This window comes from Macaca fascicularis, chromosome 12 (genome assembly GCF_037993035.2).
Source record: "Macaca fascicularis isolate 582-1 chromosome 12, T2T-MFA8v1.1".
NCBI classification, from domain to species: domain Eukaryota; kingdom Metazoa; phylum Chordata; class Mammalia; order Primates; family Cercopithecidae; genus Macaca; species Macaca fascicularis.
This window is the reverse complement of record NC_088386.1, coordinates 62,001,836-62,018,625: the sequence shown is the minus strand read 5'-3', so window position 1 is coordinate 62,018,625 and position 16,790 is coordinate 62,001,836. Positions and strand designations below refer to the sequence as shown.

Below are 16,790 nucleotides of genomic sequence, written 5' to 3'. Positions count from 1 at the left end.
GACATACCTGACACTGGGTAATTTATAAAGTCAAGAGGTTTAATTGACTCACATTTACATAGGGTGGAAGATACCTCAGGAAACTTACAGTCATGGCAGAAGGGGAAGCAGGCATGCCCTTCTTCACATGGTGGCAGCAAGAAGAAGTGCATAGTGAAGCAGGGGAAAGCCCCTTATAAAACCATCAGATCTTCTGAGAACTCACTATCATGAGAATAGCATGGAGGTAACCACCATCATGATTCAGTTACTTCCCACCAAGTCCCTCCCATAACACATGAGGATTATGGAAACTACAGTTCAAGATGAGATTTGGTTGGAGACACAGCCAAGCAATATCATTCCACCCCTGGCCCTTCCCAAATATCATATCCTCACATTTCAAAACACTATCATGTCTTTCCAAAAGTTCCCCAAAGTCTTAATTCATCCCAGCATTAACTCAAAAGTCCAAGTCCAAAGTCTCATCTAAGATAAGACAAGTCCCTTCCACCTATGAGCCTGTACAATCAAAAGCAAGTTAGTTACTTACTAGATACAATGTGGGTAAGGCATTGGATAAATACATCCATTCCAAATGGGATTCACTGGCTAAAACAAAGCGGGTACAGCTGCCATGCAAGTCTGAAATCCAATAGGGCAGTCATTAAACCTCAAAGTTCCAAAATGATCTCCTTTGGCTCTATGTCTCACATTCAGGGCATACTGATGCAAGAGGTGGGTTCCCATGGCCTTGAATAGCTCCATCCCTGTGTCTTTGTAGGGTACAGCACTGATCCCAGCTGCCTTCACAGGCCAGTGTTAAGTGCCTGTGGCTTTTCCAGGTGCAGTCCAAGTTGTCAGTGGATCTACCATTCTGGTGTCTGGAGAACAGTGGCCCTCTTCTCACAGCTCCACTAGGCAGTGCCCCAGTGGGGACTCTGTGTTGGGGCTCCAACCCTACATTTCTTTTCCACACTGCCATAGCAGAGGTTCTCTGTGAGAGCTCTGCCCCTGTAGCAAACTTCTGCCTGGACATCCAGGCATTTCCATACATCCTCTGTAATCTTGGTGGAGATTCCAAAACCTCAATTCTTGACTTCTTTGCACCCGCAGGCTCAACACCACATGGAAGTTGCCCAGGCTTGGGGCTTGCACACTCCAAAGTGATGGTCTAAGCTATACTTCGGCCCCTTTTGGCCACAGCTGGAACAGCTGGGACACTGGGCACTAGGTCCCTAGGCTGCACACGGCAGGGGGACCCTGGGCCCAGACTACACAACCATTTTTTCCTCCTAGGCCTATGCCCTGTTATGGGAGGGGCTGCTGTGAAGGTCTCTGATGTGCCCTGGAGACATTTTCCCCATTGCTTTGGTGATTAACATTCGGTTCCTCATTACTTATGCAAATTTATGCAGCCAGCTTGAATTTCTCTCCAGAAAATTGGTTTTACTTTTCTACTGCATCATCAGGCTGCAAATTTTACAGACTTTTATGCTCTGCTTCTTGAATGCTTTGCCACTTAGAAATTTCTTCTGCCAGATACCTGAAATCATCTCTCTCAAGTTCACAGTTCCACAGATCTCTAGGGAAGGGGCAAAAAGCTGTCAGTCTCTTTGCTAAAGCATGGCTAAAGGAGTCATCTTTGCTCCAGTTCTCAACAAGTTCCTCATCTCAATCTGAGACCACCTCAGCCTGGACTTTATTGTCCATATCACTATCAGCATTTTGTTAAGACCATTCAACAAGTCTCTAGGAAGTTCCAAACATCCCACATCTTGCTGTCTTCTTTGAGCCCTCCAAACTGTTCCAACCTCTGCCTGTTACCCAGTTCTAAAGTCACTTCCACATTTTCGGGTATCTTTACAACAGTGCCCCATTCTCTGCAGTATCAATTTACTGTATTAGTCCATTCTCATGATGCTAATAAGGGCGTAACCGAGGCTGGATAATTTACAAAAGAAAGAGGTTTAACTGACTCACAGTTCCACAGGGCTTGGGAGGCCTCAGGAAACTTACAATCATGGTGGAAGAGGAAGCAGGCATGTCCTTGTTCACATTGCAGCAGCAAGGAGAAGTGCAGAGTGAATGTGGGGTAAACCCCTTATAAAACTATCAGATCTTGTGAGAATTCACCCACCATGAGAACAGCGTGGAGGTAACTGCCCCCATGATTCAGTTACCTCCCACCGATTCCCTCCCACAACATGTGGGGATTATGAGAACTACAATTCAAGATGAGATTTGGATGGGAAGAAAGACAAACCATTTCAATCACTTAATAAATGATGTTGTGCATATTACACAGCCTCTTTAAACCTGGCCATACTTAACAGAGGAATGAACATAACAGTACCTGCCTTGTAGGGTTGTTATAACTTAAATGTAATCATCTGGCACCCTATAAGTAATTCATAAATTACACAAATCATTTCTTTGCACTCTAGAAAAATTTAACCCCTATATCTTCACCAGATTTTTGTTAGTTATTTAATATTATTGACAAGTTTTAGTTAGGTAGATTTTAATTTCATTCTGGGTGTTTTACTTGTGATTTAGGTGATTGCCACAAAGTGAAATATAGTACCTGACTCTGGTTACATAAACCAAACACTGAGGGATAGAAACATGAAAATAAAAGAAAGAGAAAACTTAATACAAACTTCAGTTGCTTTTTAAAAATAAAAAATTTGGTTGTAGAGACATATGTTATTCCATATATATTTGTATAATTCCAAATTAAATATATATTAAGATATAATTCAAGAAATTTAAAATTAAGTAGCCTCAATACATGTTAAATTCCTTCATACATGTTTATTTGTTGATTACAAATCAGAAAGTAATTACTTAAATCTTGAACTTTCTTTCTCTTTTATGCTGTTTGATTTTGCTATGAGTTGCTCAATTCTCACCCAATATGTGGATATCTTTGAGATGCAAGAAAACAAAATTCAGGGGAATTTAAAAAAAGTTTTGTTTTATATACATTATTTCACCTTTTCTCTCCTAACACAAAAATAATAAATATATGGTTTTAATCTAGTTACAGATTCTGTGACTAAAGTTACTCTGAGTTTATACAATACAAATCTCTGCATTTTCTGCTCTCTTTTTTGTTAATGCTCAAATTAGAAGTAGTAATCAGTTCTCTGTAACTTGCGCCACTTACACAGCCTGTCTTTTCCTTTACATCCTTAAAAGAGAGTAGGCTATTTTTAATTCAGACCACATCTGAACAAAGCAGTAGCATTTCTGAGGGTTATAAAATTCTTATCTTACACTACAGTTTCAGAGCACTTAGCACTTTTAAGATTACGTTCATTTTTAGGCTTTGAACATTTTCACTATATATACATATATATATGAATGTATGTGTGTATATTTGTGTACATGTGTGTCTAAGATATAAGAAATCTTTGATGTAATTTCCTAAAAATATGATTAATATAGCATAAACTTTTTCTTGTTCAAATCCTAGCACAAAATCTATTTTTTATTCATTCTATAATCACTTATTTTTAAAAATAAATATTTATTACCTATTTTGTGTCTAGCAGTGTGCTGGTTGTCTAATTAAGAGAAAACATGGTTTTTGTTCATATGAAGCTTACAGTCATGAAACACACTAACACCCTTCCCTTATTTCACACTGTGCCTAATACTTAGCCAAACAGTGGAAGAAAAGGAAACAATTGAGTATCTTAAATTATATCTGGTCTCACCCTTTTATATCATGAAGCTGTTGTCCTTTGAGAATAATAGGGTTGCTAATAGTGTGGCTCCTACGGGGGCCATGCAGCTCCTGCCTAGATTATCTATAAGTAAACCTCATTGCCAAAGGAGACACTAATGGGAGAACAGAAAGGATCAAAGGTTACATAGATTAGACCTAAGTCTGCTTTATTTCTTTATTTCAGAGGCTATTAGAATTTGATCATTGTCCTTTCTGTTTTATTTTTCTCTTCTGAGAATCTTTCATTGGGATTATAAAAGATATCTGCCAGTTTTTCCTATGCTCTCACCCACAAAACATTTCCCATATTGATATATCTTATAACCAAAATTTTATTGCTATGCTAAAACTATGGATAAGATTAAGTTTATGTATTTGATGACTTTATTCACTGCAAAATACTTTGATTTTTCTATACAAGTCTTATTTGAAACTTCTCTATTCCTAAGAAATAGGAAGATCTATATAGAGAGAAGTAAATGTAACCCATTAGGATTAAATACTATTAGGTCGGAAGTTCTAATTTTCCCAGATGTGCATGTCCATGAGAAAAAGAGTAATTATTGGAGTGTTTGAGAAACTCAACTGTTCACATAGATCTAAAATTTTGAAAGAAGTTTCAAAATATGAGTCTTTGGAGATGCTCACATACTTATTTCATGTACATATAAATAGCATAATTATCCAAAATTATAATGTATGCCTTACAATTATAAACAAGTTTAAAATCTGATTCTCTGGAAAGTGATCAGTACTTAATCATATTTCTAAGTGACAGTAAAAGTCAAAATATACACTATCTTTGAGTTCAAAATAAGTTACAAGTATTAGGAATGATTCTTCCATCACTTATCTGTTTCTTGTTTGACCAAATTTACTACAACAGAGAATCAACTAACCTTCCTAGCATCTGTGTTTTCATCTCACAAAAGCCATTAGATATGATATTCAGGACCATGGATAGCTCTATCCCTGTATAGTTCTTCCTGGGTTTGCAGAATTATTACATGTTTTCCTAGAACAGGGCTGAAGTGAAGTGAGCTGCCTGGAAAAAACAACTTATTTGCTCACCTTGAGTGAGACAGCCTGACTCAGTGAGAAAATAAGCTTTGGAATAAAGCAGACTTGGGTCTAATCTATGTAACCTTTGATCCTTTGATATTTGACATATGTAAACCTTGTCTTTTCCATCTGTAAAAGAGAAACAAATCATATTGCATAGGACGTCATGAGCTTAAAATAAATTCTTGCTATACAAATCCATAGCGCAGCACCTAACACACTGTGGTAGATGGATAAGAACTGAATAGTATTGTAGTTCATCTGCTTCATTTTCAAATCTCAGATCAGCCTTTTTTGGTCAAATTCATTTTTTAAGTTAACATATAAAATTGTATGTATTTATGGTGTACAAGGTAATGTTTTGAAGTAGACATACATTGTGGAATGGCTAAATAGAGCTAATTAACAAATTCATTACTTCACATAGTTAACGTTTTAATGGTGAGAACACTTAACCCATTTATGTCAGAAGTTGCAATTTTTGTGTGAAAATTCAGACCTTGGCAATGACCTTGAGCAGTGGGACATAAATAACTCCCACAAGCTTAGCCTTCCAATAATGGAACACTAGGCACAAATGGGTTAATATTCACACTCTAGAAGTAGAGAGCAGAATGGTGGTTACCAGAAGTTGGGTGGTTAGGGGAAAGTAGAGATTGAGGAGCCATTGGCCAAAGTATATATAATTACAGTTACATAGGAAGAATAAGTTCAAAAGATGCATTGTACAGCATGGTGACTACCGTTATTAATTACAATATATTGTATTATTGAAATATGCTAACAGAGTAGATATTAAATGTTCTCAAGTCAGTTTTGTAAACAAACTTTTCATTACTTAAAATGAAACAAAATGGGATACATTTAGCCTCATTTTACTTCCTTATTTAGGTAGTTTACCTGTTTCTGGCATTGGTGAGCTCATTTAGTTCATGCAAGGATGTAACAGCTGAAGAGAATAATGAAGCAAAAAATCTCCAGCTTGCAGTGGCAAGGATTAAAAAAGGAATAAACTATGTGCTGCTTAAAATACTATGCAAAAAACAAAATGTCCCAAAGGACACAATGGACCATGTAAATGAGGTATATGTTAAAGAAGATATTTCTGACCATACCCTTTCTGAATTGAGCAACGCCCAAGATTTTCTCAAGGATAAGGAAAAAAGCAGTGGCACAGAGAAAAATACTACTGAAAATGAGAGCCAATCGCTTATCCCCAGTCCTAGTGTCTCAGAAACTGTACCAGTTGCTTCAGGAGAATCTGATATAGAAAATCCGGATAATAAGGAGATTCAGAGTAAGTCTGGTGATGGAGACAGCAAGGAGGTAAGATGTTTAAATATCCTGATTGCTTAGTGGTGATTTATAGTATTGTTGATAAGGAAGTAAATAAGCACTGAAGTTCCACAGCCAGATTGTCCACTCAATTCTAACTCCATCACTTCGAGCTCCATCACTCTTAGCCTCTGAATTTATGCTTTTGATCAAATTAGTTAAACTTTCCAAGCTTCAGTTTTCTCATATTTAAATGGGGCTAAAATAATATTTACTCCATAGGGGGATAATAGTACATAGAACAATGCCTAGTAAAGAGTAAGCACTTAGGAAACATTAGATAATATAATTGTGACATTTTATAAATTAATAACCAGTCTGAGGGTGCTGAAAAGTATACTGAGGAAACCAAAGTTTTCAAAATCAAGGTATATGATTTAAGAAATCACTAAATTTCCATGGACTTTATCATCTTAAAATGGGAGATTGAATTAGAACAGTGTTACACTTCCTTCTTGCTTGCTAAAATTCTAAGATTTAAGTCAGATAATTTCTGCCCATATTTGGACATTGTAGTTAAGTTGGACTAAAGGAATTTTTAAAACCTCCCAGTTTGAATTGTGCACAGTCGGTAGCTTTATAACGCACTGGCTTAAAAAATCAGGGTCGCATTCAAAGAAGGGTAGATACTGTTGTTCACTTAGCTTCTAAAATATACACCCTACTGGAAACAGTCTTATTGTCTCCATTTGCAAACAGCATTGTGTTTTAGAAGGAGGTACAATTTCATAGAAAGCTACACCTACAGAGATCACACCTGTACAAGGGCTTTTAACTTTGGATCCCACTGGGGAATCATTTCAGATCACTCAGGGGCACTGGAGGGTCAGGGAATGTCTCTTAACAGGTCCCCATCATCTCTGGCACCATCTTGTTTCCCAGACCTCTTCTGTTTTGGGAGATGCGCTCTACAATAACTTCACAAATTGTCTTCTAACAGGAGTTCAGTTTCAATTATCCAAGGTCCTTCCATCATTTACTAAAGCCATCATTATTTTAGTTAGAGAAACATTTTTAATCCACATGCCCAATAGTCTAAGGTTCATTTACCTTTTAAATTAATACCATTACTATAAAACAGGCATAAATTCTTACTCAGCACACATCTCAATCATCATTAAAGATTTTGATTACCATCCATTTCTGGGTGAAATTGCTATTTGCCACAGCACATCATGTTGGAGTCTCCCTGAAAACTTCATGCTAATCTCCTTAGAAATTCTGGAGTATGAAAATACATAGGAAAGCTGTAACTTAAAACAACTGTAAATATCAAAATTGCATTATTTATGCTGTATAGTTATTAGGTCTTGCTGGTTGATTAACTACTCACAAAAGATGTATTCGTTTATTTATATATTTAGTTAGGTGCTTTCTAGATTATGTAGCCCATGACTCCTTAGGATGTTGGTATACCCACAGCCAAAAATAAAACACAAAAATATATAAATGATCTGATAATTCAGAGATACACTCCTTTGTTTCTTTGGTATTTGTACTTCCAGCCTATTTTTATTAAAATAAGCATATATATTGACATATATATGCATATATATAGTGTGTGTTTATCATAAAAATAACATCAAAACTCACATCGTATTTTATAACTTATATTTTTTATAATGCAGAAGTATATTATGGTCACTTTATTATGCCATTAAATAATCTTCTATCAAAATAAATGATTTATAATTTGAGTCTTAATTGATTTATTTGTAAAATTAGAATAATACCTACTCACAGGTATTTTGGAAAAATCACATCAAATAGGATATGTGCAAGGCTTTTTGCAACTCTTTAGAAAAAATGTATGATGTATAATTTTAATTACTGAGTGCCAAATATTATATTTAAATTACTTAATGCCTAGTCTCACATAAATATATTGCTACAGATTTTATTTCATTAGAAATAAATAAGAATATATAAAAGTAATAGAAATAATAAAAATATCTGTTTAAGAATAATATTCTGCTGGATACTTTACTTTTTTAAATTGAGCACTATAATGATTTACTGACAACTGACCACGTAAGGACTAAAGCAAAAATAGCTTTCTAATTACATTTCCTTGACACTTACTGTGTATAAGTCTAAGAGGCAGGACAAAATATTGACAATTTCTTTTTTTTTTTTTTTGGCACTCTACTTTACCTAGATTTTTTTCTTAATTTTTACGAAGTAAGATTGGTTTCATTCCAAATGTTAAAATACACTTGCCTTAATTTTTGTTTTAATTAGAAAATATTACCTATATGCTATTAACCTTAGAATCTCGGTGATTTTAAAGAATGATTTATAGTATAGTTATTTCAAAATAAGGTAAAATAAAGCATTGTGAGAAAATAATTTTAAATAAAGGCAAAGAGTATCATTTGCACTATTACCTGTATAAAGCAATGACCACCTTATTCTACCCAGCCTTGAACTTCAGTCAAAAGCAGAGAAAGAAGGTCAATCTCTGCATCTGGGTGCTTTTCATAAGGCTGTGCCCCTTTCCCAGGCCTGTCCTTATCCCTATTTCTTGTGCCTTTCCCTCATTTTACTTCATGATAAATCCCATCCTATGATGACATACATAAGACCATCTGGACTGATTTTTACAGTGAAACCTAAGATCTACCCATCTTTAGCATCAAAGGATGATTTGTTTTGATTCTACTCATCTAATTGAAATAGCATATATGGGAACCTTGTGACTTACTTCAAGAAAACTTTGGAACCCAAATCCTTTTGTGAATTGGAGACAACCTATACATCTTAAAGAAGTAAAGTGTTATTAACTAAACATTAATTTTAATCTAAGTGTTATTTTAGGTTAAAGTAAGTATCATACAATAGTGTTTTAAACTTCAATTCTTATCAATATATATGATTTTAATATCAGCCATGAAATCGGCCTAAGGTCTTTTAAACCTAACAATATTATTTCTGTACAAAATTTTTCTCACTTCTGAAAATGAAATAAACTTTGACCACTGTGGGTAAATGAAACTAATCACAACTTTTTTGGTGGGACTTCACCTTTTAGAAAATAAAGCAGTCTAGCTCATCTGAATGCAGTACCGTTGATATTGCTATCTCTGAAGAAGAAGAAATGTTCTATGGAAGTGAAAGATCAAAGCATCCTAAAAATGGTAAGAAAATTGTGTTAATCTTGCTAGGAAACTAATTTTAATTACAAGTTGTCAAAATGTATATGTTCCTTTAGTAAACATATTCTACCTGGAAGCTAATTCAAATAACTCTCTTAAATAGGTGGCATTGCACATTTCAGACTCAACTACCAGCTAAGTCACTTATTTTAACAATTAACAATTGTTGATTGAACAGTAAGAATTTGGAATCTCCAGCTCATTTCAGGACTTAGTTCATTTCTGTAACTTCTACAGTACTACTTATGTCCTACTTTGAAACAATAGATTATGAATAAACAATGACAGTATAGTGACTAATGGTAGAAAAACAGAATTGACTTACTTCAATTCCATCTCTGTTGCCACTGGAGTTTTTATGTGTGTTTAAAGCTAAATTAGTAAAACAATTTGTGAGGTGTAATTTTTTGTATTTGGTAAGTACACATTTTAGTGTATATGTAAAATGAATATGAATATTTTCATTGAATATTTTATTGAAAAATATCTTTAAAGTTGAAGTTTAATTGTTCTTTGAATATTTATTAAACTAGAATATCATTATGCATTGTTAAAACAGACCAACATGTAGGTAAAAATTTAATAAAATTTTCAAATATCAAAAATATATGTATATGTTCCATATCCAGTGTGTCAGTCAGTTGACTGAATCTTTATACATTTCTTAATATTCATGTTAAATATATAAATGTCACCATTACCATTTGTCTTCCTCTGACAGTTATAGGCCGTTTTTATATGAGTAACTTAAATATTGGCTCTATTTCATGAGATCTAAGCACACTTCATTTGACTTCAACATATATAGGTATATGTGTGCATGTGTATGTGTATACACACACATTTCAGTGCTGCTTTAACTATACCAATTTTCTGTTTTACTCCTAAATTGTGCTGTGTTCTAAAGCACACAGTGATATAACTACCAGTAAAAAATCAAATATGAACATTATTTATTTTTATGCAATATTACTTACAGCATGAAAAATGTGTTTTGGAATCACCATTATCAATAATATTCCACTGCCACAATGCTACTCATAGTATTATTTAACAGAAGACAAAATTCTAAAATAAAATGTTTTGGCTTTAAACTCCACCTACCTCCATTTCTTCGTTTTGTCACCTGTATATCAACCTCTTCTCCAGCCTCAGGTTTCCATTTTGCCAACCCTTTTGGCCAAAGCATAAAGTGCAGTCCCGTACACATGTACTATGCCCAGAAAGTACTCCACAGTCCATGTTACTTCCATAATAGTCTCAATAAAAATTCCCATTTCCAGCCACATAAGAACTGGAATCAAAGCAATTAATTTGATTTAACTAATTTTATGCCTCTTAACATCTCATAAGTATTTATATTTTTAAACAGGAATGCATGTTATGCCATGTGAATCTTCAAAGAGTAAATTTTCAGGCATTATATCAAAATGTAACTTTCAGAAGTGAAATATCTGTGTGTATTTTCTTTTGCAGTATTAGTGAATACCTACCCTCAGAATGTTTTGCAGAGTGACAAGATGTTCTAGGTCATTTCTGCCTTTCACAATGCCTTTCTTCTCATTACTACCAAACTCCTAAGTCCAGTTTTCCATTTTCTGGTCAGTGATTACAGTGGTCACTACACCATGGGTATAAATTAAATGTTTGTAAATCAGAGACAACCTGGACTAGAATTTGTAAATAAATAATTGCTGTGGCACATAGTAGAAAGTTTCAGGTGTTTACTTTTTCATGAGTTTTCTAGATTGTTGTTCTTACCAGTTCCAATCTTAACAGGTTGTGGACGCGGATCATCACTTGGTCAAACCAGTGGAGCATCCAAGAAAGGAAAAATCTGGCAGAACATCAGGAAAACCTGCTGCAAGATTGTAGAGAACAATTGGTTTAAGTGTTTTATTGGCCTTGTTACTCTGCTCAGCACCGGCACTCTGGTAAGTGAGCAGCCAGGCTGTTTGATACTTTGCTGGGAACAAATGTATCATGATTCTGTTAATTTAGAAAGTCAAAACCAGGATTACATTTCCAAGGATATTTAGTATAGCACCAAAGAGCACCAAATTTCATATTCTGTGATTTTAGTTTTAAAATCTAAATATTATACTTTCTTAGAAAGTTTATATATGCATCACTCAATATTAAATTTAATATTGATTTTTAATATATTATTTTGCAATATTGAATTTCAAAATATATGAATGACAGTGGGAAAATGGAATGTGAATAGATACCGGATTCTTCTGATTTTAATGAATTTTCACGTGTGAAACATTTTAATGATTTGCACATCCAAAACTGCTATAATATGCTTGTACTTTGGTACCTATCAAAGGAAAGGGAACTATTGCATATGCTTTAAAGGATCTGTGAACTACAAATGTATTTGACCCTACAATCTTAATTCTGCAGCCAGAATATAAATTCTAAAAAACATTCTACAAATATCTGCACATTAAATGGTTCTACAAGGTAATTCACTGAAGAATGTTTTGTAATAATAGCAAAGGGTTAGAAAAGAAGGTCTGTAATAGCTGACTTGATACTACAAAAAACCATCCAATGGAACTCTGTGCAGCTATTTTAAAAATTCAGAAGGTATCTACATATTTACACTACAATTCATCAAGAGAGAGTAATAAGTGAAAAGAATGGTCTAGAATAGTGCTGCAATAAACATACGTGTACATGTATCTTTATAGCAGCATGATTTATAGTCCTTTGGGTACATACCCAGTAATGGGATAGCTGGGTCAAATGGTATTTCTAGTTCTAGATCCTTGAGGAATCGCCACACTGTCTTCCACAATGGTTGAACTAGTTTACAGTCCCGCCAATAGTGTAAAAGTGTTCCTATTTCTCCACATCCTCTCCAGACTTAGATTGAGAAACAGAACATTACCAGGATGCCAGAACAACACTCTTACCCCTCAGTTACTTCCCTATTCCACAAGGGTAGCCAGCATGTGGAGTTCAACTGCCATAGATTAGTTTTATCCATTTCAGACTTATTAAAAATAGATTCAAACTGTGTGTTACTTTTGTATTTCTTCTTCCTCTTATTTTGTTACAGCATCTCACTTGCTCATAATGATCAGGGTCAATTATCCTTGCTGGTATGGTAACTTCTTTCTTTCTTACTAGTTGACTGGTACAATAAATCAAAAATTGAGCAAATGACATCTAAGCTTGAGTTTTAGTAGGAGACATAGCATGTACCCTAATGACCTTTCTGGGAGCAAAGACCCCAGAATCCACCTATCCTAAGGTTGAGAGAATGGGAAACACAAGTACCCCCTAGTGGACTTGTCAGATACTCCAAACTATGCCTTTCTCCATCACAGATTCTGCTAGCATCATGGATCTTCATATGGCTCAAATGGAAAGGCTGCTTAGAATATAGTCAACCTATTTTAGTATCTTTTGTTGCATCAGATTCTACTGAAAAATAGGAATCTTCTGCATCACCTGATAATGCATCTTTGGATCAATATTCGCAAGTGTGAAATTTTGCTTTCAAATCCTAAAGAGACCTATCAGGCATTGTATCTCTTTCTTAGAGTAGGAGGCACATATGTCTCTCTAAAGCATCTAGAGAACTTACCATTTCTTGTTCATCAGGTCTAATTAACATGATATCATCAATATAATGAATCAATATGATGTTAATTCCTGTGGTGCTGGAGTTAACTGTGACCCCCATACCAACACATTCTTCCCTTTATCCAGCTTCATATTCTATCCCCTTTGATCCAGCCTGTGGTAGGCTGATTAATGGTCCTCAAATATGTCCATGACATAATCCCCAGAACCTTTGAATGTTAACTTATATGGCGAAAGGGTCTTCGCAGATCTGATCAAGTTAAAGATCTTGAGACAAGGAGATTATCCTGAATTATCTAGATGAGCCTAATATAATCACAATGGTTCCTGCAAAAGAGTTTCTATAGGAGTTGAGTCAGAAAAGAAGGTGATGTGAGGATAGAAGCAGAGATTAGGGTGTCATCCTTTGAAGACACAAGAATGCACTACAGGCCAAAATGTATAAGCAGTCACTAGAAGCTGAAAAAGGAAGGAACTGAGACTCCTCAGCCACCAAAAGGAACTAGCCTTCTCATCACCTCGATTTTAGCCCAGTGATTTCTGACATCAAGAATGAGAGTATATAGAGTTGTGTTGTTTTTAAGCCACTAAATTTGTGGTAATCTGTTACAGTCACAACAGGAAACTGATACGCAGCCCTCTCTGGATCCCCTCCCAGGAAAGCTCCTCCATTTCCTGCTAATACATGTTTCTAGGTCCTGCATAGGTACCAGGTTTTCTGGTACATAATCCTTCTCCTTCCTTAGCAATCTTGGTACTTCCCAGGCCACTGAATGAAGAGAGTTGACTCTATTTATACATCAGGTGACCAGGAGAGGAGGTAGAGGTAGACCTTAAGGAGAGTTTTTAAAAGACACCTACCCTATTGTAGGCCTCTTCATAATCCTCAAGAAAGACTCATTTCAGCTTGATCTTGTAGGGAGGCTCTGGAGCCCAAACTGCACCACACAATTTCACCTTGAGTGACTCAAGGGAGCTGGCATTTATATCTCTATTCCACTCAGCCGTTGGTTGTGCTGGGTCCCTCTAGGAGTGGAAAGATTGCCTCTCAGGCGGGGTGGCTCTCCTATAGCAGAGGTAATTCTCCAGAGAGGGCTTTAGTTGTGTGTTATCAAGCAACACTCGGTTGCTGTGAAATAGTTAGATATGATAGTAAAGGAGTTCTTTGTAGGCAACTCCACCATCTACGACAGTGTTCAACATGTACTTGAAAAGCATGTGTCATATGGTGTAGCTGGGTGCAATTGTAGTTTGTTATTACCATTGTTCTCATCTATAATGGGAGCCTTAGTGATATAGCAAAGATGTTTTCTTTGGTTAGCTATAGATATAATGTGTTAAATTATCCCACTATGATTGCTTTTTTTTCTAAACCTTCTTTTAGTGTCATCAGTTTTGCTTTATATAGTTTGATGACCCATTGTTTTGGACATACAGATGTATGTACTTGTAGTATGTATGTACTTGTAGTATTGATCCCTCTATTATTATGAACTATCCTAAGTTATGTATCTTGCCTAATTTGATACTAGCCTTCTTTTTATTAGAATTCACATGTTAAATATTTTTGTTCTGAACATATTCTTGACCTTCTCCTTTCTACAATTAGGGATCATCTGCTCTTTATTGATACAGCAGCTCTGTGATGCCTTTAAAAACAAATGCTTTTAAAACTTTGTACTGTTTTTCTGGTTCTTTGCAGTAGGATCATTGGTCTGGTGAAATCTACTCTGCCCATGCTAATTGAAGTGGAGGCTTTTGTACATCTTTTTATTATATTTCACATTATGTACCTGAATAATTGAATAATAAATAAATACATGTAACGAAATAAAAAATTTTTAAGAACTTTATGTTTATAATCTTTATGGACTCATTTATACCACAATTGGTTCAATTAAAAGTCATAAAATCTATTGTTATTTTGTATTTACTTCCATTTAACAGTACATTTCAAGAATCACATCATTCCTAATGCTATCCCTGTGTATGATGCTCCCCTTCATGTGTCCAAGTGATCTCATTGTTCAGTTCCCACCTATGAGTGAGAACATGCGGTATTTGGTTTTCTGTTCTTGCAATAGTTTGCTGAGAATGATGGTTTCCAGCTGCATCCATGTCCCTACAAAGGACACAAACTCATCCTTTTTTATGGCTGTATAGTATTCCATGGTGTATATGTGCCACATTTTCTTAATCCAGTCTGTCAGTGATGGACATTTGGGTTGATTCCAAGTCTTTGCTATTGTGAATAGTGCCACAGTAAACATGTGTGCATGTGTCTTTATAGCAGCATGACTTATAATCCTTTGGGTATATCCCCAGTAATGGTATGGCTGGGTCAAATAGTATTTCTAGTTCTAGATCCTTGAGGAATTGCCACACTGTTTTCCACAATGGTTGAACTAGTTTACAGTCCCACCAACAGTGTAAAATTGTTCCTATTTCTCCACATCCTCTCCAGCACCTGTTGTTTCCTCATTTTTTAATGATTGCCATTCTAACTGGTGTGAGATGGTATCTCATTGTGGTTTTGATTTGCATTTCCTCTGATAGCGAGTGATGATGAGCATTTCTTCATGTGTCTGTTGGCTGTATGAATGTCTTCTTTGGAGAAGTGTCTGTTCATATCCTTTGCCCACTTTTTGATGGGGTTGTTTGTTTTTTTCTTGTAAATTTGATTGGGTTCTTTATAGGTTGTGGATATTAGCCCTTTGTCAGATGAGTAGATTCCAAAGATTTTCTCCCATTCTGTAGGTTGCCTGTTCACTCTAATGGTAGTTTCTTTTGCTGTGCAGAAGCTCTTTAGTTTAATTAGGTCCCATTTGTCAATTTTGGCTTTTGTTGTCGTTGCTTTTGATGTTTTAGACATGAAGTCCTTGCCCATGCCTATGTCCTGAATGGTATTACCTAGGTTTTCTTCTAGGGTTTTTATGGTTTTAGGTTTAACATTTAAGTCTCTAATCCATCTTGAATTAATTTTCGTATAGGGAGTAAGGAAAGGATCCAGTTTCAGCTTTCTACTTAGGCTAGCCAATTTTCTCAGCACCATTTATTAAATAGGGAATCCTTTCCCCCTTTCTTGTTTTTGTCAGGTTTGTCAAAGACCAGATGGCTGTAGATGTGTGGTATTATTTCTGAGGGCTCTGTTCTGTTCCATTGGTCTATATCTCTGTTTTGGTACCAGCACCATGCTGTTTTGGTTACTGTAGCCTTGTAGTATAGTTTGAAGTCAGGTAGCATGATGCCTCCAGCTTTGTTCTTTTGGCTTAGGATTGTCTTGGCAATGCAAGCTCTTTTTTTGGTTCCATATGAACTTTAAAGCAGTTTTTTCCAATTCTGTGAAGAAAGTCATTGGTAGCTTGATGGGAATGGCATTGAATCTATAAATAACCTTGGGCAGTATGGCCATTTTCACAATATTGATTCTTCCTATCCATAAGCATGGTATGTTCTTTCATTTGTTTGTTTCCTCTTTTATTTCACTGAGCCATGGTTTGTAGTTCTCCTTGAAGAGGTCCTTTACATCCCTTGTAAGTTGGATTCCTAGGTATTTTATTCTCTTTGAAGCTATTGTGAATGGAAGTTCATTCATGATTTGGCTCTCTGTTTGTCTGTTACTGGTGTATAAGAATGCTTGTGATTTTTGCACATTAATTTTGTATCCTGAGACTTTGCTGAAGTTGCTTATCAGCTTAAGGAGATTTTGGGCTGAGGCAATGGGGTTTTCTAAATATACAATCATGTCATCTGCAAAGAGGGACAATTTGACTTCTTCTTTTCCTAACTGAATACCCTTGATTTCTTTCTCTTGCCTGATTGCCCTAGCCAGAACTTCCAACACTAGGTTGAACAGGAGTGGTGAGAGAGGGCATCCCTGTCTTGTTCCAGTTTTCAAAGGGAATTTTTCCAGTTTTTGCCCA

At 35.5% G+C, this 16,790-nt stretch overlaps 1 protein-coding gene across 3 annotated transcripts in view; it reads left to right on the top strand.

Annotated features, from left to right (window-relative positions):
* Positions 1-16,790, top strand: part of SCN7A (sodium voltage-gated channel alpha subunit 7) — a 102,510-nt gene that overhangs the window by 65,531 nt on the left and 20,189 nt on the right. For all 3 annotated transcript variants that reach the window (XR_012421180.1, XM_005573369.5, XM_015432321.4), the window contains exons 15-17: positions 5,669-6,103; positions 9,144-9,249; positions 11,047-11,201. Coding sequence is in view for 2 of the 3 variants with exons in the window: in XM_005573369.5 (XP_005573426.3) it covers positions 5,669-6,103; positions 9,144-9,249; positions 11,047-11,201 (696 nt within the window). In the remaining variant the exon portion in view is untranslated. The remainder of the gene's footprint in view (positions 1-5,668; positions 6,104-9,143; positions 9,250-11,046; positions 11,202-16,790) is intronic.